Here is a 25,586-nt window from a genome sequence, read left to right as displayed (position 1 = left end):
TGAGGTTCTGTGAGGGGACAGAAAGGGGTCCTCCTGGGAACCGAAAGGATGACACAGAGTTTATGTGTTGTGTGTCTGTTAGTCACTTAGTCGTGTCTGACTCTTTGTGACCCCATGGACTACAGCCCACCAGGCTCCTCTGTCCATGGGGACTCTCCAGGCAAGAATACTGGAGTGGTTGTCACTTCCTTCTCCCGGGGATCTTCCTGACCCAGGGATCGAACCCAGGTCTCCTGCATTGCAGGCAGATTCTTTACCATCTGAACTATAGGGAAGTTCCTATAGCTTCATGTGTTTATAATTCATGTGTTAGACAGTGACAGAAAGACCCAATGTTTGAACCCATGGCTTGTGATCCCAACTGAGTCCCAGACATCCTCATTTCTCCCTGAGTGACCTGTATGGTTCTGTGATAATCCTGGTAGAATACATTTACTTAAGAGCCCCAACTCTTAAGAAAATAATATTGATCTCTGAGAATTTTCAAAATTAAATGTGAAGATACCACTGGCCAGGAAGCAAACGAAGGTAGAAGGAAAGAATGAAAAGAAGTAAAATGCTAGAATTTCATACAAAAGAGATCCATGTACCACTGATTTTCTGAACTCACTTTCTCCGCATCCTAAGTCATTAAAATGTATAAAAATGGATGTTCTGAAGCAGCAACCCTAAGAATTATCATTGCTGTAGTTGCTTGGCAACCTGAGACTTTGGTTATTTTATTTCTAAACAGGGAATGTTATAAACTGGTATCTGGAGTTTGTGAAAATAGTTTTAAATTGATGTTCTCTCTGTAAACCAGGAAGAGATAATACAGCATTAACGTACATTTAAAGGTTGCTAAATATGCATATGTGTGTGTCTCATACCACATGCACACACAGATTCTTCCTCAGAGTTTCTCTCCATTATATGCTATCTTAAGTAAATCTGGAGAATTAATATCCCTTTGCATTTTTCCTGGAAAATATCTATTTAATTTCCCTTCGTCATTAATGTGCATTTGAGTCCCAAGGAACAAATCTTTTACCTCCTGTGTGAATCAGGGAAACTGAGTATTGTGGCTTATATCAGTCATGAGCTCCTTTCTCTAGCTTCCCAGACACTGCGTGGGTTTCCAGTTCTGAGAAAGCAAAGACAAACCCAACATCTAACTGGTTACTGGGAGAAAATTATTTCTGAAGACAAGGCAAAGGAATGTCCACCTTCTTCAGAGGTGCAACTCTTATGAAGGCCTGATGAAATCTTAGGGTACTCCCAGAGATCCTGCCTACGGGTTCCAGCATGGATGAGGTGTTCACATTTTGAAAAAGTTGCCTCTGTTTATAAAATGTCATTTCTCCACAGTTTCTCCACATTCTCTTGAATGTGACCTTGATTCCTGACTCTTCAGTAGGGCCTTAGGAGGAGAAAGACTCCCCTTCCAGACCCTGATGATAAGCATCCCTAACTTCTGTAGAATAACCTCTTCTAGAGTGGCCCCTGGGGCTTCCCAGATGGAGCTGGTGGTAAAGAACCTGCCTGCCAATGAGGAGACATAAGAGATGCAGGTTCAGTCCCCGGGTCAGGAAGATACCCTGGAGGAGGGCATGGCAACCCACTCCAGTACTTTTGCCTGGAGAATTCCCATGCACAGAGCAGCCTGATGGGCTACAGTCCATGGAGTCACAAAGAGTCGGACACGCCTGAAGCAACTCAGCATGCATGCACACAAAGTGGCCCCTGCAGCAGTATTTGCTTGCACTGAAGCTCCTGACAGCAGACTGCCTCGGGCTCCACCTTGCATCTCCAGAGAGAAGAAGAGCACCAGAGAGTCAGATGCCTGAGCCCCAGAGAGTGTTTGTGATGGATTCTAACACACAAGGATTAGGTCTTGGTCTGAACCACAGACCAAACCCATAAAAGAAGAGCATAGAGCACCAGTTCCATCAGGGGGCTGTTCATGCAGAGCCATGCTTCAAGTTGACTTGGGAAGAGCATCTCAGACAGACACAGCACTAGAGGGTCACAGAATGACTTTCCATAACCTCTTATTCTGTGGAAGCCAGGACATTATAACATCTCTGTTGTTTAGAAATAGAGGACAGCATCTTGTTGGCAAATAATCAAATAGACTGTTTGACCTATTGAAGTCATTATTTCTCCAAACGGAGTCACAGCTATAAATGAAGGAAAAATGTTTCAGGCTTTAAGTATCACTGTGTGAAGGGTATGCTTCCCCTTACCAGACATCTAGAAGGTACCAAAAATTCTATTTTGAGAGAACTGGGTGGTGGTTAGAATTTCCAAGTCTTTGGAGAGACTGGTCCTGCAGATCAGCTGGGACATAACAGGACTTTAGCCAAAGCTAAGTACACACTGACAGATCCCTGTGGTGGCCCTTCTGGGTACCAGTTCTAGTGATGTGTGCCTGCCATGCTGGTTTCTTGCATGGGAATTCATTTTGATGCCACTATATATTTTTTCTCATCTATCCAAGGGGAAGGCTATGATGAGGAACAGCAAATGGCTGAGCAATGGAAGGAAACAGGTAAAATGCACTGTCAAAAAGCTTAGGACTATGACAGCTTCCCCAAGACAAGAGGTTCCCCAAACTTAGGGAGTTCTGCGTAGCCTGTCAGTGCAGAACTGACAAGGGGGCTGGAGCCTTTGGTGGTCTCTTCCTGTCCCCAGGTGCTTTTCTGAATGGTGTCACCACTTGGGTTTGATTGATGGAACTTGGATTGCCCAGCGAGCCTGAGCTATGTCACGACTGAGGTTGGGAAACTATTCTGCACTTGCATTTATCACTTATATCATTTGCAAAGTCAAAAACCATTCAGGGCACACCTAGGGTGCTCATGGGAGCGCCTGGGATGGGTAATGAATCCAAACTCGCTTTCGGGCTTGCTCACATGACAGAGAGTCTGTCTGGCACGATGATGAAGAGAAACGAGGACAGGCTCTATCCCTTCTGTGCACATTCCAGTTAATTTCCCAGAAGCAAACACAAGTGATGAGAGTTCCAAGCACAGAAGTGTCCAGGATGACAAATGAAGTGGGTTTTTTGTGTGTTTTGGAAGGTGTCGGGGGAGGGTCATGAAAGTGGAGTTTGGTTTTCCTTTTTTTTTTTTCCTTTAAGTGAACAAGAATAAGAGGAAAACTGCAAGGGCATAAAACCTCCCTATCTCAGGAAGTTACTGCAGAGACAGGGTTTGACATGGGAAAGGTGTTTAGCATGCAAACAAAATGCCGTGTGATGGGGGTTTGGAGCACGGACTGAATTGATAAAAGAAACTGGGCCATCCTGCTGTGCTGAAGACCTCACGCTGTGCAGAGCAAAGGCAGCTAATATATCACAGAGCTTGATGAGGCTGGGCGAGTGGATCGCAAGGAACTGCCAAGGTCTCTGAGGCTGTAAAACGTGATGCAGTTTGATCCTGCCACCAACTGGCTGGGTGATTTGAGTAAATCTTGGCCTTATCTTCTGGCACCTTGAAAGAGGATAGTTTGTCGTCGGTTAATCACTTTGCAAATGCATTCTCAGAACCAAATATTGACTATCCACTGTGGCTAAGAAGCTGAAACAATATTACAGCAACGATCTTCGAAAGCTCACATATAATGATGGGAATTAAGGACTGAGGGATGATACAATTGGCTATACAAGTGCACTGCCAGTGAAGGTTTGGGGAGGACAGAGCTGGCTGGGTGGTCAGGCCACCATGTTTTCTGACACCAAGCAGTGGGCAGCTCTGCAAGATCCCCAGGAGGATCCTGATGGTAGGGGACAACTCTATGCCTGTGTCTTATGTTGACACCATATTTATACTAAGTATAAGCCTACTTCAACAGAGAATGAGATGGTTGGGTGGCATCACCAACTCAATGGATATGAGTTTGAGCAAACTCCGGGAGATGGTGAAGGACAGGGAAGAGTGGCATGCTGCAGTCCATGGTGTCACAAAGAGTTGGACACAACTTAGCGACTGAACAACAAAGTCTACTTCAGACATGGAGTGTCTTTAATCATCACTCCCTCAGAGCCAGAAGGGAAAGAAGGGAGCTGAAGCAGACGGATGTCTGCAGAGAACAGTGAGTGAAGTTTCCACATTTTGTCAGCCCTCGCAAGTGAGCAGGTAGCTGGTCATTGTGGCTAACTGGTGTATGGTATGTTTAATTTAGCAAGAGACCTTGAACTATCAACAAAATCAATTTTTAATGTTGACAGTAAAATCCAACTTGAACCAAAAGGAAGTTACTTTATCTAAAGTAAAAGTAATTTCATATGCTTACTTTTATCCATCCCCCCACCATCAATTCAACAAATATTTATTTAAATCCATAAAAGCATGTCACTCCACAGAAACAATGTGATATATATGAGATATAAACATACAAGCAAAATACACAATCGTAAGGTGGTATTTTGAATTTTGTCTACATCATGATCTGTTAAGTTATCATACTAATACACATTTCCCTTTTTATGGACAGGGAAGCCACAAGGGCTGATAACTCTTTCTTTTCTTTCTGAGATCTTCAGCCTTGACAGTATCTCTCCAGACCTTTATTTTTTTCCCTCCTTCTCTCCTCTCTGCCCTTCCTCCCTCCCTCTCTCCCGTCCTCTCTTTCTTGTAATCACAAGTTGACTTTATTCAACTGCAGAAATGATACTGAATGAAACTTCATAAACCTTCAAATTGAATTTTTTTTCCTCATAGAAAAGAATCACACAAGGACTGGAAAATCCACTTCAGGGTATATCCTAGGATTCCAAATTTCAAGAACTGAGACAGACCGACTTATAATATCTATTTAAACTCCAAAGTAGGCTAGTAATGGGCTTCCTGGTGGAGAACAAAAATCATAGTGTTGGCATCAACTTATGGTAGGGGCAAAGGACAACTCAAGAACTCATACTGAATCTCAGTTATTGTAGAAAAAAACTACCTGACTTACCTTTCCCATCCTACACAACAGAAACTTACATTTTGTTGAATCCTACAGATTTAAAAATTATTCCATGCACCACATATTTGCTTAATCCTCAAGGCAACTCTGTAAAGTACGTGTTATTTCCATTTCAATAGGTGGGTATAGGCTCAACGACATTATTGTTATTGGTTATTGACTACAGTGTTAGACACTTTACAAGTAAAGACTCTCACACACATATCATTTGGAGCCTTTTATCCTTGTTGTGTAAATAAGATATATAGCTATAGCCCTCAGTTCATGAGATGTGAAGGTTCAGATAGCTAGTGAAAGATGCAGCTGGACCTTGGCAGAGCCTGAAAAATTAAAGAGTTCCCCTCATCCCATCACCACATTGTCCAGTGGAAAAGCTGAACCGGAGCGATGGTGGTGAGGTGTGGCTCCAGGGCTGGGTCATTCATGGCCAAAGATGATATGGCAAGTTTTTGGCTATGCCAGATATAGGAGCAGTTCTAATTTCATCTTTTTGGAGCATAACCGAGAAGAGGAAAAGGATCTTGGAAGTGAAACAAACATTTGCATAGGATAGTGGGTGGTAATTCCCCAAGCTTTTCAGTTCTCCTAAATAGGACTGCTAGATAAAATACAGGATGCCCCTATAGCTAATGCAATATTGGGGACATACTTACACTGAAAATATTTGGTTTTTATCTGAAATGAAAATTTAACTGGGCATCCCATATTTTTATTGGTTAGATATGGCAGCTCTACTCCTAAGGGAATGGTAATTCAATCTTAGGCCCCTTGCTCTTATCTCTATAAAGAATTTGTACAATGGTGGCAATAATTTGAATGCATGCATGCTAAGTTATTTCAGTTGCGTCCAACCCTGTGATCCTATGGACCTTAGCCCCAGGCTCCTCTGTCTATGGGATTCTCCAGGCAAGAATACTGCAGTGGGTTGCCATGCCCTCCTCCAGTGGATCTTCCCAACCCAGGGATCGAACCCACATCTCCTGCAGCCCCTGCATGGCAGGCAAATTCTTTACCACTAGTGCCACTAGGGAAGCCTCAACAATAATCTACAAATGGCAATTGTGATTAAAGCTCTCAACTGAGGTAACTTCCTATTATTTCTGACTTGAGCAGCCTAATGTTAGGATTGGGGAAAATTTATGTATTTCCATAGCTTTTGAATTTGGAAGATCAGGCATTACATAATTGCTAGCAAAGCCCAGTTTCTGGCACTGAACTGACAATGTGGTCCATACCTCTGTAGTACAACTCTCCCCAGATGTCACTAGGCTGAGAAATCCACACCTAGCCCTGGTACCACGTTCACTTCATCCCATTCTTTGAGTAGAAGGGTCACTTACTTGTATGGGATGTGCTTGCTGCCATTGACGAGAGCCAGGATGACATTGCCCAGGGCAGACAGTGAGAGGCACAGCCCTGAGCCTCCTTCCCGATTTTTGCTAAGAGCTTTCACACAGCTGCCAAGATCGATGAGGTGCAGGCGGCTGCGGCCTCCAGACACTGCCACAGGAGAGAAGACAAGAGAAGAAAGGACTGGTTAAGTCTGGTAAGCCCTCATCTGTCCTTCATGCAGCTCCTTGGGAAATCTGAGGGGAAAAAAGAGGAAGTAAAAGGCTGAAGTTCATGATCTAGTACGAGACCCCAATCAAATCATGCAGGGGTAACAAATAGCACAGTCCTCTTAGATTCTGTCCATCACACACCACTGGCCTTCTGAAACCTATGGACATTCATACTATAAATAAAGGAATAATTCCTTCTGGTTGAATGAGATGAGATTTAACAGAGAAGGTAAATTTCTATTGAAAGAGAGTAAGATTTGTGCCTACAGAAATTTCTGCCTTTGTGTAACAGAATTCTGAAATTGATCGTATTAAAACATGAATAGCCCATAAGTGATTATCTGCTTTGGTTGAGTGTTATAGAGACCAGTGACCTAAAGCTCAGCCAGGAATCAGGTTAATAACTCAAAATAATAATCAAATGGGTTAAAACCAGTAATAATGAGAAAAATCTTGAAAATAGCCAGAGGGGGAAAATCATGTTACAAGTAAAGGAACAATGATAAAATAATGTTTCTCAGAAATAATACAGGGGAGAAGACAATGGAGTGACATTCTTAAAGTACTGAAAACTTCCAACCTACAGTTATATACCCAGCCAGAGTCTCATTCTCAGATAAAAGGAAAATAAAGACTTTTTCAGACTTAAAAAAGCTGAAAGAATTCATCATGAAGGATATACATAAAAGAATGGAGAGTTTTGGAAATGACAACCATGTGAATAAATATATGCTTTTCTCTTATTTAAATCTCCTTAAAAGTTAATTGACGGCTAAAGCAAAAATAACAACAATGTAATATGTGGGTATAACACACACACAATTAAAATGATTGACAACAACAGCACAAAGTTAAGGAGTGGAGAAATGAAAATACTCTACTGTAAGTTTCTTTTTCTAGACATGAAGTGGTATAATATCACTTGAAAGTAGACTGTGATAACTTAAAGATGTATACAATAAATCCTACAGCAATTACTAAATAAAGATTTAGAGCTAAAAAGCCAGCAAAGAATATTAAGTGGAGTCATATAAAATGTTCAATAAGTTCAAAAGAAAGCAAATAAAATAAAAAGGAAAACAAAGAACAGATGGGTTGAATAGAAAACATACAAAAAAATAATACTTTGGGCCACACCATATGAATTATCCCATTAAATGAAGTAGTCTGAATATCCTTATTAAAAGTCAATATTGTTGGATTTGATAAAAAGCAAGACTCTTCTACATGCTGCCTATGGGAAGTGCACTTCAAACATAAAGAAACAATAGGTTGCAAATGTAAGTATAGAAAAGGCTATACCATGCAAATGGTTGCCGTAAGAAAGCTGCAGCAGTTACAATATCAAACAAAAGAGACTCAAGACAAAAATATTACTGGAGGGAAAGAGAGACATTTTATAATGATAAAGGACAAAATTCATCAGGAGGTCCGAACAATCAAAAATGTTTATGCTTTAATAATGGAAGTTAAAACATATGAAGTAAAATCTGATAGAATTGCAATAATGAACAGAAAACTCCAGACTTATAGTTGGAGATTTCAAATACCCCTTTCTCAATAACTGATATAACAAGTAGACAGAAAACCAGTAAGGAAGATTTGAACAACTATCAATTCATTCTACCTGACATTCACAGAACATTCAACCCAACAACAGCAGAATACAGTTTCTTTTGAATTGCACACAAAATATTTACCAAGATAGACTATATTCTGGTACATGAAACAAATCTAAGTAAATCTTAAAGGCTTCACATCATTCCAACTACACTCTGATACATTAAATTCGAAGTCAATTCAGAAAGATACCTGGAAAATCCCTAAATATTTTGAAACTCGACAACACAGCTCCAAACAACAGGGTCAAAGAAGAAACCAAAATGGAAATTAGAAAGTGTTCTTAAGTGAGTGAAAATGAAAAACAACATATCCAAATTAGTAAGACACTTCTATTGTTATAAGGAATTTACCCCATTAAATGCCTATATCAGAAAACAGAGGTCTCCAATCAGTTACCTCAGCTTCCACTTTAATAAACTAGAAAAAGATGAGCAAATTAAAGACTAAATAGCAGAAAGGGAATAATTAATATAAAATCAGAAATCAAGGAAATATAAAACTTAAAGAACAGTAGAGAAAAATCAATACCATCTAAAGTTGACTCTTTAAGAAGAATAAAATTCATATCTCTCTAGCATGATTGATCAGCAAAGAGCGAAGACACAAATTTCCCATGTCAGGAACAAAAGAGGTAGTAGCCTCACTACAGTTTCTAAGAATAAAAAAAGGATAATAAAGAAACATGATGCCAGTAAGTTAGCACAACTTGGAAGAATGAACACATCTCTTGATAGATACAAAGTACCAGAGCTCACTCAAGAAGTAATAGATAATGTGACTAACCCTACATCCATTAAAGAAATAGAATCTGTAGTTAACAACCTTTCTACAGAGAAAGCAGTGTATTTAACCACACTGGTGAATTCTACCAAACTTTAAAGGAAGAGATAATATCAATCTTACACAAATTCTTCCTGAAAATTAAATAGGAGAGTGTGCGCATGCTAAGTCATTTCAGTCGTGTCCAACACTTTGCAACATCATGGATTGCAGCCCACCAAGCTCCTCTGGCCTTGGTTTTCTCCAGGCAAGGATACTGGAGTAGGTTATCATTTCCTCCTCCAGGAGATCTTCCTGACCCAGGGATCGAACCCATGCCTCTTACATCTCCTGCATTGGCAGGAGCGTTCTTTACCACTAGTGCCACCTGGGAAGCCCCAGATAGGAGAGACTACATCCCAACTAATTCTTCGAGACCAGGATTATCCTGATAGCAAAAACAAAGATATTCCAAGAAAAAAGTTGAAGACCAGTTATTCCTCATGACCAAATAGGCAAAAGTTCTAAACAAAATACTAGTGAGTCATACTAGAAAATTATAGCTAGGAACATATTAAAAGGATTTTATACCATGAATAAATTAATTAATGACTAAATAAGTGGATTAATCCAAGGAATGCAGGGTTGGTTAACAAAAAATTCATCTATCATTGTAATTCACCATATTAGCAGACTAAAAAGAAAAAGATTCTCTCAGCAGATGCAGACAAAGCATTTAACAAACTCCAATATCCATTACTGATAAAAATGGTCAGCAAAATATAAATCAAAGGTGATATTCTCAGTTTAATAAAAAGTGTCTAGGAAAAACCTGCAGCTAATAGAATTCTTAATAGTAAAAGACTAAAGCTTTACAAGATCAAGAACAAGACAAGGATGTTCACTCTTTCTATTCAACGTTATAGGGGAGGTTCTAGCCAGCTCAACAGGGAAGAAAAAGAAATAAAATGTATCCAGATTGGAAAGAAATAAGTTAAACTGTCTTTCATGACAGTTTACATGATTATCTATGTATAAAATCTAACAGAAGCCACAAAAAAAGCAACCAGAACTAATAATTGAGTTTAGTAATTTGTAGAATACTAGGTTCATGGATCAAGATTATCTCGATATCTTGTATTTCTAAACTGTAGGGACAAACAACTGGAAATTAAAATTTAAAAATACCTTTTACAGTAACATCAAAAATATTAAATACTTACAGATAAATCTGACAAAAGATACATTCACTGAAAACTACAAAACATACCTGAGAAAAATTAATAAAGACTTGAAAAAATAGAGAGAAGTCTGATGCAGGAAAGCAAGGAAAACATCCAGGAACCACTGTCCTGACCCCAGCCTTGTCTCTGCTCATCCTGTCTCAACTTTACATCTAGCACTAACAAAACAGGTGATGAAGGTTTACAGAAAATATAAAATTTCAATTCACGTTCTCCAGTGACTCTGGCACACTTGTGGCAAAAAACTTTCCACATTAAGGATGTTATATTTTGTTTATCTCCAACTATCTCCAATAAAAATCCTTAATAGGAAAGATATAATATGTTACTTTTCTTTAATCTTATTTTGAATTATGCAGGATCAAGCCACTGGCAGCGTGCAAGGGAAATAGTTATTTTTAAAGCAAAATATCATCTGTTTTGCAACCTAATTATATAGACAGAAGAAGCTCAGATATTTCATGCACTCTGCAGATTAAAGGGCAAAGACAGGGACCAATTTGGACTTTCAGACTCTAATAGTCCATTTGATGTAATGGAATAAAATTCGTAATGTACATGTAGTAAAATAGAACACAGAGAACAAAAGCATAGTTTAGACTGTGCTAAAGAATAATATTATAAAATACCTGTAATTATACCTGCATGACTCAAAATGAGAGTCATATTTTAAACAATGTAAAATCAACTTTGCTCTATAACCACCGGAGTTTCAGTAGTCACAGAATTCTGAACTTCACACGCAGTGCTGAATCCGGAATGGTACACAATGAGTGAGCACAGGCCATCAGCTATTACCAAGCATTCCCATTACTACAGGTGGTTGGAAAGAAAGTAGTTCTAGAATCAATGAACAATAAGTGATAATTAATAGCAGGTAAGAAGCAGGTTCCTCACGGACTTTTCAGATTTTTAAGGTCAGAGCTGCAAGGTTTAGGAACACAACCCAGTCTGCTTTGAGACTGTTTATATTTGAATATGTGTATTTCAAGTCTAGACTTTGACCAAATAAAATTACCCATATGTCTTACTCTCCCACAGGAAGCAATATACTAATTAACCCCACTCCTGAGTGATTCTTCCAACTCATGTTCATGGAGCCAGGATATGCTAAATTCTCCCCAAAACATTTAATTCCTACAATAATCCTATAGGGCAAGAATTGGCTCTGTTTTATAGATGAGGAAACTGAGGTTCACAGATATTAAACAAATCACTCAAGATCTCATAGAAAATTAAAACTCAAGATGAAAATCCAGAGCTAACTTTTACAGTTATAGTTTACTCTTTTAACTCACTTTCCCATAACTTAGTGGTTCCCAAACTTGGCTGCATATCAGAATCAGCTTGGGGTATTTACAAAATATGAACACCTGGCTCCTACTCCCAGGCTTTCTAGTTTAACCAGTCTGGAGTATGGCATGGGCATTGGGATTCACCGGAAGGCTGCACAGGTGATTCTCTGGTGCAGCAAAGTTTTGGAACAATGGCCTTGCCACCTGATCAGGTTAACCCAGGCCCTCCATCAGCTGTGTCAGGCACACTGTCTGATGCCCACAGCACCTTGCAGGCTTGTGATGTGTGGTGACTGTTCCTTAGCTTGTCTTTGCACTTCTGCTCCAAAAACAGGAACTGTACACTTATCAACAGGTCAGCTGGGTTTCCTCCTAAACCTAACTATGCCCCTTGTACTTAATATTATAAATAAAAATAATAAAATATTATGTAAATCAATAAAATACATTTATGTAAAGAGTTAATGTTTCTAAAACACTGAAATCAATGCTTTGGAAAGGTGTGATTAAAATGAGTTAGTTTTTGAAAAAAGATACTGACTTTGGTGTGAATGAGAAATTACAGTGTGGAAAAGATTTCAAGAATCTAGAAAAACTCTATACTCAGTTGCACAAGTGTCTCTTAAATCCTTGAATCATTCAGAAGAAATTGAAAGCAAAAGCCAGATTACTAATATTGAGTGTTGTTTATAAAAGTCAGAATCTAAAGTTGAAAACCCATCTCAAAGAAAAAACCATGGCCCTGTATCAGAAGACCAATTAATAAACACACAATTGTAGGTTTTAAGTTGAAAATGTTTATGACATGAATGTATCCTTTTATATGATTTTCCTTTTTAACTTTCTCAGTTAACTGATCAATTCTTTCTGACGGTGTTGCATGAGAGGGCTTCTCTGAACTCACACCACCTGCTTCCACAAAGGGTAAGAGGATGGTCTTTCTCTTTCTGAGAATTTCCCTGGTGGTTCAGTGGGTAAAGAATCTGGGCAACGTAGGAAACCGCCTGCAATGCAGAAGACCCGGATTCGATCCCTGGGTTGGGAAGATTCCCTGGAGGAGGGCATGGCAACCCACTCCAATATTCTTGCCTGGAGAATCCCATGGATAGAGGAGTCTGGCAGGCTGCAGTCCAAGGGATCATAGTCAGACACAACTCAACAACTAAACCACCACTACCATCACCTCTTTATGAATTAGCTAAATGAGGTAAGGAAGAAATTCACTCACTGTTTAATATACAGCACACATGCCACTTGGTGTGACATGTAAAAACTGATGTGCAGGCACCTTACTGGGCTGCGGAGGGCACTGTGCCAGGCGACAGGAGACTCTGTCCTCAGGGAGCTTGTAGTCTGCCTGATGGGGCTGAGACAAGCCCAGAATGACTGAGATATAAGGCAGGGGCTTAACATCCCACGAAATGCTATGGGACTTAAAGGAGAAAGATATTCCAGGGGGGAGAATCTGAACGGCTTATGGGGAGGCAGCTCAAGGGAGAAGCGGGGTTCAGACAAGGCTTTTTAAAAATATTTATTTATTTATTTGGCTACATTGGGTCTTAGGTGAGGCACATGGATCTTCATTGGGTCACACAAGATCTTTTGTTGTAGTTTATGGACCCGCTAGGTGTGACACATGGACTCAGCAGTTGAGGCTCATGGGCTTAGTTGCTTAACCTTGGAATCTTAGTTCCCCAACCAGAGTTTGAACCCGAGTTCCCTGAATTGCAAGGCAGATTGCCACTGGACTACGAGGGAAGTCCCCAAAGTTTTTTTTTTAATTCTTATCAATGTTATTGTTCCTTCCCTTCCTTTCCTTCCAAGAGGAGGCAACCCTGACTCTAGTGGTAGAAGAGACTGAAAATAAAAGCACAAAAAGATGATTGATGGGGGTCCTAGTCGGTGAGGTCCCAGAAGAGGCAGAAGGGGACAGGATAAAGAACAAAGAGATGGGAGGGAGCAGATCTATGGGAAAGAAATGAGGGAAAGCAAGGTACCCAGACAAGGAGGTTTGGATGCTAAGAGGACAGAAGCTGAGGCCATAGCCAGACTGACTTGTTCTTCTCCTTAAACAGGAGGCTGGTTACCCACTGAAAGAGTTAGAGCAGGGGCCTCAGGCTCCGAAAGAAGGTCGGAAACAGCTGCCCTGATGGAGGTGGTGGGGAGGCCATGAGGCATCACTGTAGGAATCCCAGACTGCAGAGTTTGGAAAACTGTCTCCTGGCCCAAGATTTTAAAAGTCATATTATAAAAATCTCAAAATATGGAGCTGTCATTTCCCTGCTGACCAAGGAGAACGTGAGAGCCTGCAGGGGCCTCATGTGTGGCCATCCTCGCTTCACAGAGCTTTGCAATGGTGGATAGCAGAGGCCCAGGTCTGCCTCTTTTAAAAGCAACATTTCCCAGATCCCCTTTTCCCACACCCACCACCCAAATAACAGATCTCTAGAGCCCTGTGGACCGCATAGCCCTGGATAGAGCATCAGCTGATTCAAGCCATTCCAAGACACACAGGAAAGAGTGGCTGTGGTCAAAAGGAAACCAAGATGAAGGGAATAGTCTGATGAGACTTGTAAGCAGACGAATGCAGGCAGAGAGTGTCCATGCCCTCGTCCACTGGTTCATGTCCACACACGCAGATGGAGGCCTGTGTGCTGTACACAATCGCACACACAGCCAGCCCAGCCTCCACTTGGCCTCCACACTTCTTCCCCTGGAGGTAATAAAGTGGAGGAACAAATCAGAGACCTAGTGTCATTCTTAACCCTGGGTAGTAGTTGCTTGCCAACTGAGATTACTCATCAAAATGATGCTTTTAAAGACCATCTTAATCAATAGGACTTGTAAAAATCTACATGGTGAACTTATTCCACTGAAGTATCACTAGTACCATCTGGCTTTGAACTCCTAATTCACTCATCTTTATGGGGAGCAGCTGCTGACTGTTACAGTTTTAGGGTCTCTTCCTCAATGGTGCAATTTCCAAGGGGAATCTCAAGCCTTTACAGAGGTAGCTTAGCAAAGGGGGGGAAGTCTCTGTGATGGGTGAAGAATCAGCCTCACTAATTCTCCAACAATGTTTAAACCAGGAAATGTTTTAAGCTTAACCTAGTGTTGTCTGCAAAGCAGTGATATATCAACACAGAATTTTCTATCTTGACTGGACATGTTGAAAACATTTTCGTCTGTCCACTCATACGTGCATGTGTGTGTGTGTGTGTGTGTGTGTGTTTATAAAATGCATATATGTGTATAAGATCCAGGTGCCTATGCACACATGCTGTGTTTAGTTCTTACAGCAGACAACTAATTTGAACTCTTTGGATACATCATCTTCACTTCTAATGGCCAGTTACCAGCAGTTCGCTCTGCTCTGCTTTCCTGCAGGGTGACTAATTAATAAACTTTTCCTTAATTGAGTTCTGGCTCCCAGGTCCAAGGGGATTATTACTTACATATAAGTAAACAAAATTTCCATTTTAAACAATGCTCCAAATCTCCTCATTATATTTTAAACAGATATAAATTCACTGAGGTCAAGCAAGCCGCAGGCTAGGAGGCTGTGAGCATTCTGGCCTAAATTCTCTTCCTCACAGGAAGCCAGGTGCTGTGGCAGGCAGGTGATGCCCCCAGATCCTTCAGGGCTTACCCCATCATCAGCCTCGATGCTGCACTTTCTTTGTTCTCATCTACAGCCATGTTAGAAAATAACTATCGAGGTTCTGGAAGCCATTAATAGTATCTGCCTTTTCTTTAAATCTGAATTTATTATTTAAAAGCCATTCACTTCCACAATTTATGAACAGGAAGAAAATGAATTTGATGTTAAACATTTAATAAGTGCCCAGGATTTGATAAGGGCTGACTTGGGTGGATGGTTGGTTTTAAGGAGTGTCCTGCTGTTGCTTCTGCTAAGTCACTTCAGTCGTGTTTGACTCTGTGCGACCCCATAGATGGCAGCCCACCAGGCTCCTCTGTCCCTGGGATTCTCCAGGCAAGAATACTGGAGTGGGTTGCCATTTCCTTCTCCAATGCATGCATGCATGCATGCTAAGTCACTTCAGTCGTGTCTGACTCTGTGCGACCCTATGGATAGCAGCCCACCAGGCTCCTCTGTCCACGGGATTCTCTAGACAAGAATAGTGGAGTGGGTTGCCATTTCCTTCCCCTAGCCTACACTTTTTGGAAGTTGAACGCTAAGTTCTTAGAGTTCAAATAATTTAATCAATTGTTTCTTTGTTGTCAAGATTCCTCCCTACTTTCAGATTCCAAATTGAGAGCAGACCCATGAAAGGAAGTGAAAAACTGACAACAAAGTTGCTTTAATTTGGTTTGAAACCTAGAAGGAGGAGATTATCCTTCCTCCAGAGCTTTTCTGCTCAGAGACATTTGGAAGCTATTTGGCTCCAGATCCAGATCTTCAGTAAGTCACCCTTTGCTGACAGTACAAGAATCCACTGTAAACTTTGATTACAATGATTACTGGATGCTTAAAATAAATATTTTTTTCAGACTCCCCACATTCATGCTGCTAAGATAGAACCCAGAAAAATCAGCGAGGGCAGGATCTAAAGCCAGCTTCCAGATTGTTAGGAGAACTGTGGATAAAGCTCTGTTAGAGAATTTAAAGGTCTGGATCACTTCATCCCTACCCTAATTCCTTGTCTCCTTCTTTTTTAGCAAGTTATTCTAAATGGAAATACTATTCATAATGTGAGCCCTCCACTGAAAATCAATCTCCCCTGAAAGACTCGTATTCTAAAGATTTTGCTAATCCCCAGCCAGACCTGTATCACCATCACTGGTTGTCAAGAGTGATCTATATTCAGCTGACGGACGACATATCTCCTCGGGTGCAAGTGAGGGCAAGTACATCTGGATTCCTGGGCAGCAGCCAGTATAAGTAGCCAAGGCTGTGGGTCCAAGCCTGGATTAGTGGAACTCTGGCCCCAGCAACAATATCTAGCAAGATTTTAGCCGCGGGACTACACAACCCCATAATAGGGAAGAGGGGGCGGGGCACATCTCTGGGCCCAGTTAAAACTAAAGGAGCAGGCAGCAAGAAAAGTGAATGACTGATCCATGCGGCTACAAGGATGCATCTCAAATGCACTGCAGCATGCTCAGTCACTCAGTCTTTTCTGACTCTTTCGCAGCCCCCCGTGGGCGGTAGCCCGCCAGGCTCCTCTGTCCATGAAATTCTCCAGGCACGAATACTGGAGTGGTTTGTCATTTCCTTCTGCAGGGGATCTTCCAAACCCAAGGATCGACCCCCATCTCTTGCGTCTCCTGCACTGGCAGGCAGATTCCTTACTGCTGAGCTACCTGGTAAGCCCCTCCAATGCATTATATTAAATGAAAGAAGCCAGACACAAAAGGGCCACACATGGACCACATGATTCCATTTAGGTGATATTCTGGACGAAGGCAAGACTATAAGGAGAAGAATCTGATCATGGGCTGGGGAGGGGCTGACTGCTAGGGCTAGAAGGACTTTTCTCTACCCCTTTGCTCTCTATCTTGATAGTGGTGGTGGTGGTTACATGACTGAATGGATTTGCCAACATTTATTTAACAATATACAAAGAGGGTAATTTTTACTGAATTTAAGTTATATCTCATAAACCTGAACTAAACAACAATTAAGGAATAGGAACAATAACAGAAGACCGGACCAACAATGGCATTGAGATGGGGGGAGGAGGGAGCTTCCACTTCCCTTAAGCGGAAAGGGGGAATGGAAGCCCCCCACAGCTGCCTCCAGCAGAACCAGTTTCCAACTCTTTGGGCAACAAGGAGCCCAAATTGGGGGGCCCATCCACAGGTCGAGGCTGCATGTCTTAATTCCAGGTTCTATGGAATTTGGTTAGTTGGTTGTCTCCCATTATAGTCAATTAGCTCCACAACTTCTAGACACCAGAGTTAGCCTCCTAACTCAGGGCTTTTGTTTGTCTTTATGGCATTCAGTGTCCTTGAGGCAATCATTCCGAGAGTGCCGGGGGCCAACTGCGTGGGTTTTGAAAAGCCCTGTAGAAGTGGACAGAGAGCTGCTGCTATTTGGCCAGCCAAGTGTTGGGTCAATGGACTTGCCTTAGAAAAGCCCAGTGAGGTCAATGGACTACTTTGCCCACAGCCCAGGGTTCCACCTGAGACACTCAGCTGAGTGCTGGCACTCAGCTTCTGAGCACGGAGTATATACTACTTGGCAGACAAAGATTGGAATGATGCAGTGCTGGCTTTGAAAACAGCCAAAAGGGGATCCTGTAAGTACAGAGTTGGGTTCCTGGCAGGGCAGCTTGCTCACAGAGCATGTCCCGGGCATAGGTGTTTACAGAGAAATGTCACCGCTGGGCATTACCTGAGGGAGGGAGGCAGCCAGGATCTGGTTAGCTATTCAAAAGTCTGATTCATAGTCTATTTTAAAAACATGATTTTGTTTCTTCTGGGTTCATAGAGTGGATTCAAGCTAATGATTAGTAACATAGTCAGGGTGCTTGGTAGACATGTGGGTCTTTCATGATGAGCACTTATATGGTTTATGAACAAAAATATACTATGAAGCAGTTGTTTTCTTTACTAAAGTTTGTTCTCTCACGTTCCCATGGCAATTACACGTGTAAATTATCTTTAGCAAGTGAGCCCTTTTCTCTTGGATGTTCAAAAGCAAAGGTCAGCACAGACTGGTGAGATTGTACTACATTTCTTTTTTAAAAATTCATTTACTTGATATCTTCTTTTTAGCTGGTCCCCAAGACATGTGAAATCTTGGTTTTCCCACCAGGGATCAAATCCCATGTTCCCTGCACTGGAAGTGCAGAGTCTTAACCACTGGACCACCGGGTAAGGGCTTAGATTGTGATATGTTTTAAAAGGCCCCGGGGCTGCCCTGGAGGAGAGCCTTCTCCCCAGGGAGGGCAAGGAGGAGGGGGGGTAGAGGCGGACTTACTTCCCCCCTTGCCGCTCTTCTCCATGCGGTACTGGTAGATATGCAGTGTGAAGAGCATGTGCGAGTTGCGGAGGTCATCCTCATCACAGTCTTGCTGGTTGCCCCGCCGGGAGGCAATGGCCGCATCCAGGAAGAAGGCAGCCTTCTCCGCGGTGGGTGCCCGCAGCTCGCTCTGGTTCTGCAACTGCAAGACACAAGGGAAGGGCTGATGCTGCGGGCGAGAGGGCTCACCTGCCACTCAGGCTGGCTGTCCCTTCCCCACTGTCCAAGGCTGATGTCCTTCTGGAACCAGGGCCCATGCCCATGTGCAATTCTCAGCCTAATTTATTCATATCTGAAAATTACCCTAAGCATGCTTATTGGAGAAGAATATTTTTACCCTTTTTTTTACAATGTAAGTAGAATCTGTAAGTTGTTCTTGTTGTTTGGTTGCTAAGTCGTGTCTGCCCTTTTGTGACCCCATGGACTGTAGCCCGCCAGGCTCCTCTGTCAGGGGGATTTTCCAGGCAAGAATACTGGAGTGGGTTGCATTTCCTACTCCAGGGGATCTTCCTGATCCAAGGATTGAACCTGAGTCTCCTGTATTGGCAGCAGATTCTTTACTGCTGAGCCACCAGGGAAGCACAGAATCTGTAAGTAGCAGCTGTGAAAAATAAATGGTTTTATCTCAGTGTTTAGTGGGAGCAAGTGTCCCACCCTAACCTCTGCAGAGCCCAGCAAACCCAACATCCTGGGTAATCCATGTACCGAAGGGAACATGTGGGATGTGACTGCATCTTGAGCTCAAAGATTAGATTGTATAGAAGCAGGTAATCCAGAGAGTACTGTATCTCAAAAAAGTGAAAAAACTTACTTGGCTTTAACTTGACTCTCAACTTTTCCAGCTATTTAATTAAAGTCAATTTTAGGCCACATTTACTAGAATAGTTCTAAAGAAGTAAATGTAAAAGATATGAAGAAAAAAAAACCCAAGATACTTGAATGTCTCATCTATATCATTTGTCTCATCTAAAGGGATATCTACTTTATCTTTAGTTTCTAAATTATGTTCAAGGCATACTCATTAATTGATTAAAGAAGCATCAGGGGGAATGTATCTAAATCCTATGAGATGCCTTGGCAATTATATTGACAGTAAATCTGACTCAGAGCAATATTATCAGCATTTGACCTGCATTTCTTTATCAAGGGAGAGGAAGAAAAGGAAACTAATATTTCTGATTTGTTCAAAGAAATGATTTGAAGTACAAGCCTTAGGGTTAGTAGAAATTTTGACAGTTTTGCTGACAAAGGTCCATAGAGTCAAAGCTATGTTTTTTCTAGTAGTCATATACAGTTGTGAGAATTGGACCATAAAGAAAGCTGAGTGTTGAAGAACTGATGTTTTGAACTGTGGTGTTGGAGAAGACTCTTGAGAGTCTCTTGGACTGAAAGGAGATCAAACCAGTTAATCCTAAAGAAATCAGTCCTGAATATTCATTGGAAGGACTGATGCTAAAGTTGAAGCCCAATACTTTGGTCCCCTGATGTGAAGAACTGACTCATTAGAAAAGTCCCTGATGCTAAAGTTGAAGCCCAATACTTTGGTCACCTGATGTGAAGAACTGACTCATTAGAAAAGTCCCTGATGCTGGGAAAGATTGAAGGCAGGAGGAGGAGGGGACAACAGAGGATGAGAGGGTTGGATGGCATCACTGACTCAATGGACATGAGTTTGAGCAAGCTCCAGGAGATAGTGAAGAACAGGGAAGCCTGGCATGCTGTAGTCCATGGTGTCAAAAATAGTCGGGAACGACTGAGCGACTGAACTGAATTGAACTGATTCTGACTCTAACTGCACCCATAATTCTGAACTGAGAGAGTTGATATTTAGAACCTGAGGCCACCAAAATCCTCAGACTTCAAAGACAGGTTCTCTTGTGCTCATTGTTTTATACTTACTATTGCAGAAAAATAACCCAAAGAATGTTTAATATTCTTCAGCAAGAAGGTAAAGAGGATATGGGTCTTGTCCTCTTCTTCTTAGTTTTCAGTTAATCAGAGCTTCCACCTCTGTGGAACTCCATTATTGATGTTATAAAAGTGAATGGAGGTTATAGCATAGTTGAATGTCTAGGTAATGCTTAGAGTGGGAACAGTGCGTGGGGTCACACCAAATCCGTCACAGGTGCTGTGTAGGTGAAGTCTGAGCACATCTTATGCTTCCAACTGGTGGTTCTCAAAGTGTAGTCCCCAGACCAGCAACATCAGTATAATACAGAAACTTGTTATAAATGCGTGTTTCAGGGCTTTATTCCAGGCCTACTGAATCAGAAATTCTAGAGGTGGAGCCCAGCAATCTGTGTTTTAACAAGTCTTCCAGGCGACTCTGATGAAGACTGAAGTTTGAGAACCACTGCATTAAGGTTTGTATGACCACTTAGCTTGCATTGTATTTAGGTTTCGTATCCAAATAATATCTGATGCATCATTAAAACTATGAAGAGCCAATTTTAGTCAGACATGGTACAGACCTTTGGGCATTGCTGAGAACTAACCAGGCGATCACAAGTGACAGTCAGCAGAAACATCCAAGAGGGCTTCCTGGAAGAAGTGACATCTAGCAAATACACCCAAATAAGGAGTAAGCCAGATGAAGAGCAAGAGCAGAGGAGCAGCCACTGTTCTATGCACAGGGAATAGAATTTGCAAAGGCCCAGAGTAAGAGGGAGGATGATTGATGCCTTAGAGTCTTGCTACTGAGAGTGCGGTCAGTCACTGGGGAGCTTGTTAGAAATGCATGATCAGGGGCCCAATCTCAGAACTTTGGAACCAGAATCTGCATTTTAACAAGATCCTCAGGGCTTCTTATGCACATTAAAGTTTGAGAGTCACTGCTTTCTGAGGTGATGTAAGTAAATTTAAGAAGAGTGGCAAGAGGGGAAGTGGGAATAGGTGATCCTGGACGGTCACGTAAGGCTATGTGAATCACGAGGATGCACAATGGAAGCAGGAGGATCTGAGGTGCTTTAAGCAGGGCAAGCACATGGACAGGTATGAGAAGATGGGGTAATAGAGGGGGTACCTTCACTCGAGACAATAGTCCCACTTGAGATGAGACAAGTATTATACTTATCAAAATGAACACATCTAACATGGAGGCATCTGATAAAACTGAAACTAAAGCTTACTGCTAGAGACTGAAAGAAGTGATTATTCTGGGTGTGAACCAGGGACCTCCCAGGTCATTCCTGCATCCATCATCAAACAAACGAGGTAGAAACACTTTGAACAGGCATGACATCCTGAAGAGGCGAACTGGAACTTCTCTTGGCTTAGCAATTATATCATGGTTCTAATTAGAAAGTGGTTATTAGTTTTTCCTACAGCACCACTAATCCGGCTGTAAACCAGTGCCAGAAACACAGTTTATAGAGCCGTAAACAGTCCCAGTAATGGCTGGAGCTATTTGTGCAAAGCAGTAAATATTTCGGCTTGTTGTTAAACAAAAGAAAGATTGTACTTTTTTTTTTTTTGGAAAGGGGTGTAAAGAAAAGTGAATTCAATTTCCCCTGATTGCTACAACAATTGTGGTCCCTGCTCATTGTCAATTAGATTCAAGGTACAAATATTTAGGTTGGGCGAGCAGCTGGCCCCGCAGCTGCAGGCCATAAAGTTCCAGTCCACTTTAAAGTAAACACTTGCAAGCCTCCCCAGTTTACATGTTGAGTGAGTCAAGAGGTGAAGTGCCCCAGCCGCTGAGGTAGAGATGAGCCACCCGGAGCAGACCAAGCCCCCGGAAGCAATCACCTGCGTGCCACAGATGGGGTCCTCGCACAGGTACACGCCGGGGGACTGGCCGTCCTGCAGGCTGCCCGTGGCCACCTCCGACAGCAGGTCCCGAAGGTTCTCTTCTTTACCCCACACCTCCACAGCTGAGATCCGCACCGAAAAACGTGCTCCAGTCTTTTCTTTCCGTTCGTTGATCAGTTTGAAGAGCCAAGAGATGGCACAGGGGATGATGCCCAGGTTTTGCATGGAGTCGTCTTTGCCGATCATGGTGTAGGACTTTCCTGGGAGGGCGAGGGAAGAAAGAATAGCAGCTTGAGTGTCTGGACATCATTCTGTAGTCTCAAGAATAGATGCCAAGGATGCAGGAGAAAGGCCTGGGGAGTAGGGAATGGGAAGAAAGGAAATGAAAAGATGAAAAATATTCAACAATAACAACAAAACTTTGACAGCAACAACAAAGAAGACATTTCCAGGTACTATTGATGGAAGGGCTATAATAAAGAATGTGAGAACCTAGACTGATGTCAAGGTTAAATCACAACTGACCTCAAGGAAGATCCCAAACATTACAAGCTGTCCAGTTTCCACATTGTTTTCCTCACAATGGGAAGGCTAGAGGTGTTTCATCACCATTATGGGTCTTTTTATCACACCCCACAGATTCACTCCACATACTTACACTTTGTATCCTTTCTCAAGTTAAATGCTCTGTATACTTTCATAGCATGAGCAAATTCCCTTTAAAATCTGGATCACTGCTTTGATCAGAGATCAAGAAGACCAAAGTGGTAGTGAGATGAAATGGGCTTTCCATCCTGGCCTAGAACTGGCTCCATCATAGCAAAGTTGCTGTTGGGAGCTCTGCCCAGGGCCATTTTTTTGGAACACCCCAAATTACTAACTTATCAAGCATGACAGGTAAGACCTGGTGAGCAGATGGCCATGGGTCAGGATTAAGAAGGCACCTCAGGGGGATTCAGTCATCAGGCCCTCACAGAGCTGTGTGGAGGCCTCCTTTCCCAGGTGCTTCAGCACAGGTGGATTCCCGACCACTGGGTGGTGGGAAGCAGGGTTGCTGCCAGACTAATCCCCACAGACAGGGGCTAATGGGGTCTGGGCTTTGCTCGGCGGCTGCTCCTCTGGCTTTATGTAGAATCCAAGAGGAAAGGGGGGCCCTCTCTGCTCCCCAACAACCCCTACTCAGAAAATGTAATTTTCCTGCTGGTTTTCTGGGCGGGACCCTGACCCAGACCAAGTGGGAACAGCCCATTACTCTCTGTTCATCTCCTGGATTTTAAGGCTTTACTAGATGCCTGGGAATCCACTTAGGGTGAACATCTACATTTCAGAAGCAGAAATGGTTATTCATGATTATTCAGTTCAGCACTGCAGGAAAACACCTTCCCCTTCATCTGAGGACAATACAGAAGGAAGGATGAAGTAATGGGGAAGCAAGCAGCATGAAGAAGCGAAGATCTCACTGACCCAGCTTGGCGTGGCCGAAACAGAACACACAGCCATCTGCCCCGTTGACCACAGACTGGATCACTTCTGCCACGGTTCCAGCACACACTTCAGCCTGGCGGACGCAAGAGGAGACACAAGTTGTGAGTGGACCATTAACAATGGAACCTTGTGCTTGCTTTCCTGAGGCTCAGGGTCACAAAGCCTTGGCATTTTCAGATCGGTCGGCTCTAATGGACTTCTAGAGGTTCTCAGAACCCTTCATACTTCCCGGTCCCTTGCAAGCCCGAGTGTTACACTCATTACATGCAAACTACCCTTCTGCTAATCGTACATTTCACTTGCTGTCTCTGCAGACAAGGCAGGAACAGGCTGGAATGGGAATCCAGGGTGCCTTCAAGGACCTCACACCCTTCTCTGATTTGCCATTCTGGCCTCTTGTACAAATATTTAAATTTTCCATTCACCCTCTGCTAACTAGATCTTTCCTTTCTTTCACGCACACACACACACACACACACACACACACACACACACATTTATGAAATGGATTAGGCTTTATTAGAGAGTAAAAGATGATGTGCCATTTCAGGAAAGTGACCTTGAGATACATTATAGTTCTAATATAAGCAGGAGGTTAATGATGGATGTCTGCTTTGTCTTCCTAACTCCCTCCTCTTTCTCTATCTCCATCCTTCCCTTTTCAAAACCAGCTTTTTCTTTCTTTCTCTATAGATACACTCAACGTATACATTATTAATCACCATCAGTCAGTATATTACAGTGGGTTTTCTTCAGCCTTTTATGTGTCTCATCTCCAATGTGACTATTAAATCTTTAGACAGAGACCAGGCTCTTGGTGACTTTTGGTATTTACCCATTGACACCCAATAATACAGCAGTCTGCAAATGATAAAAAAAAAAAAGTACATTTTATGAACTGATTTGGGGATCTGGGAAATCCCTCTGGTTAGCATCCAAGGCTTTCACAGCAGCGAGAGGGCAAGTCACTGGACATGTGCTGCACCTTCTTTTCTGCCTCAGCATCGAGGCAGATCTGGAAGCAGTCGGAGGACATGCAAACTGAGAGCTCCACGGGCATCAGAGCAACATGCCTCCTAGTGGGAATCTGAGAACTGCAGCCTCAGCAATGAATGCAGTTATTCAACTCCAGGTTGCAGCAACACAATGAACCTAAGTGTTCAAAAATCAATTTTCTCTCCTGAACTGAAATGGAAAAACCACACTCCCAACAATTGTCAACTGTTCTGGTGGTCACCTCGGCAGCTCTGCTGGGGGCTCCCACTCAACGAAGGCGGTAGCTAGACAAGGCTGCGGTGGGGACCACAGGCTCTGTCTCACCCCCAGGGCCTAAGCAATGAGAGCCCAGTGCCAAACCCTGAGATGGAGGCAGTGGAAACTTGATGGAATTTGCTAACGTGCCTCTGCAGGACTGGGAGAAGTTACCATCAAATGAATCCTGCCTTCCTTGGATATGAAGTGAGATGGGATCTACGAGGTTGAGAGCCCACCTAGAGCCATACATAAAATAAACCATATTAGGTTCAAGATCAGAAAAGAGAAAGATGCTTGAATGTGAGCCAAATCCATACATATCCCTGACTCCCCTGTCCAAAGGCCAGAGGACAGAGATACAGGAGCGGCCTCACAGGGCACAGGGTGGGGAGGCAAGTGTCCCCATGCAGAATTCCTGCCCAGTGTTCACTGAGAAGAGAATGTTCAGCAACATGTCCATCTGGTGTTTGTTAGGAGCTGATCATGGTCCCTGGAGGCCCTTTGCTGTCTTCCCGCTTGAACCGAGAGAGGCAGGAGCCTTCCCAAGCAGACTCTGTGTGCTGGGCTGGGTTCCCCACAGGCAAGTCTCAGTTCTCCCACCCACCCTTCCTGGTGATGACAATGTTTGTGTTCCCCTTCCTCACCCAAGTTCATATGTTGTAACCAAATGTTC

General features: G+C 42.6%; 1 protein-coding gene across 1 annotated transcript in view; it reads right to left on the bottom strand.

Moving 5' to 3' along the window:
• KIF26B (kinesin family member 26B) overlaps nucleotides 1-25,586 on the bottom strand; it is a 505,242-nt gene that overhangs the window by 65,142 nt on the left and 414,514 nt on the right. The window contains 4 exon segments of the mRNA XM_020915263.2: nucleotides 6,294-6,453; nucleotides 18,383-18,566; nucleotides 22,172-22,434; nucleotides 23,639-23,732. Coding sequence (XP_020770922.2) covers nucleotides 6,294-6,453; nucleotides 18,383-18,566; nucleotides 22,172-22,434; nucleotides 23,639-23,732 — 701 coding nt within the window.

Source organism: Odocoileus virginianus, chromosome 11 (genome assembly GCF_023699985.2).
Source record: "Odocoileus virginianus isolate 20LAN1187 ecotype Illinois chromosome 11, Ovbor_1.2, whole genome shotgun sequence".
NCBI lineage: Eukaryota > Metazoa > Chordata > Mammalia > Artiodactyla > Cervidae > Odocoileus > Odocoileus virginianus.
The sequence above is the reverse complement of the archived record's forward strand: the minus strand, read 5'-3'. Positions and strand labels throughout refer to the sequence as shown.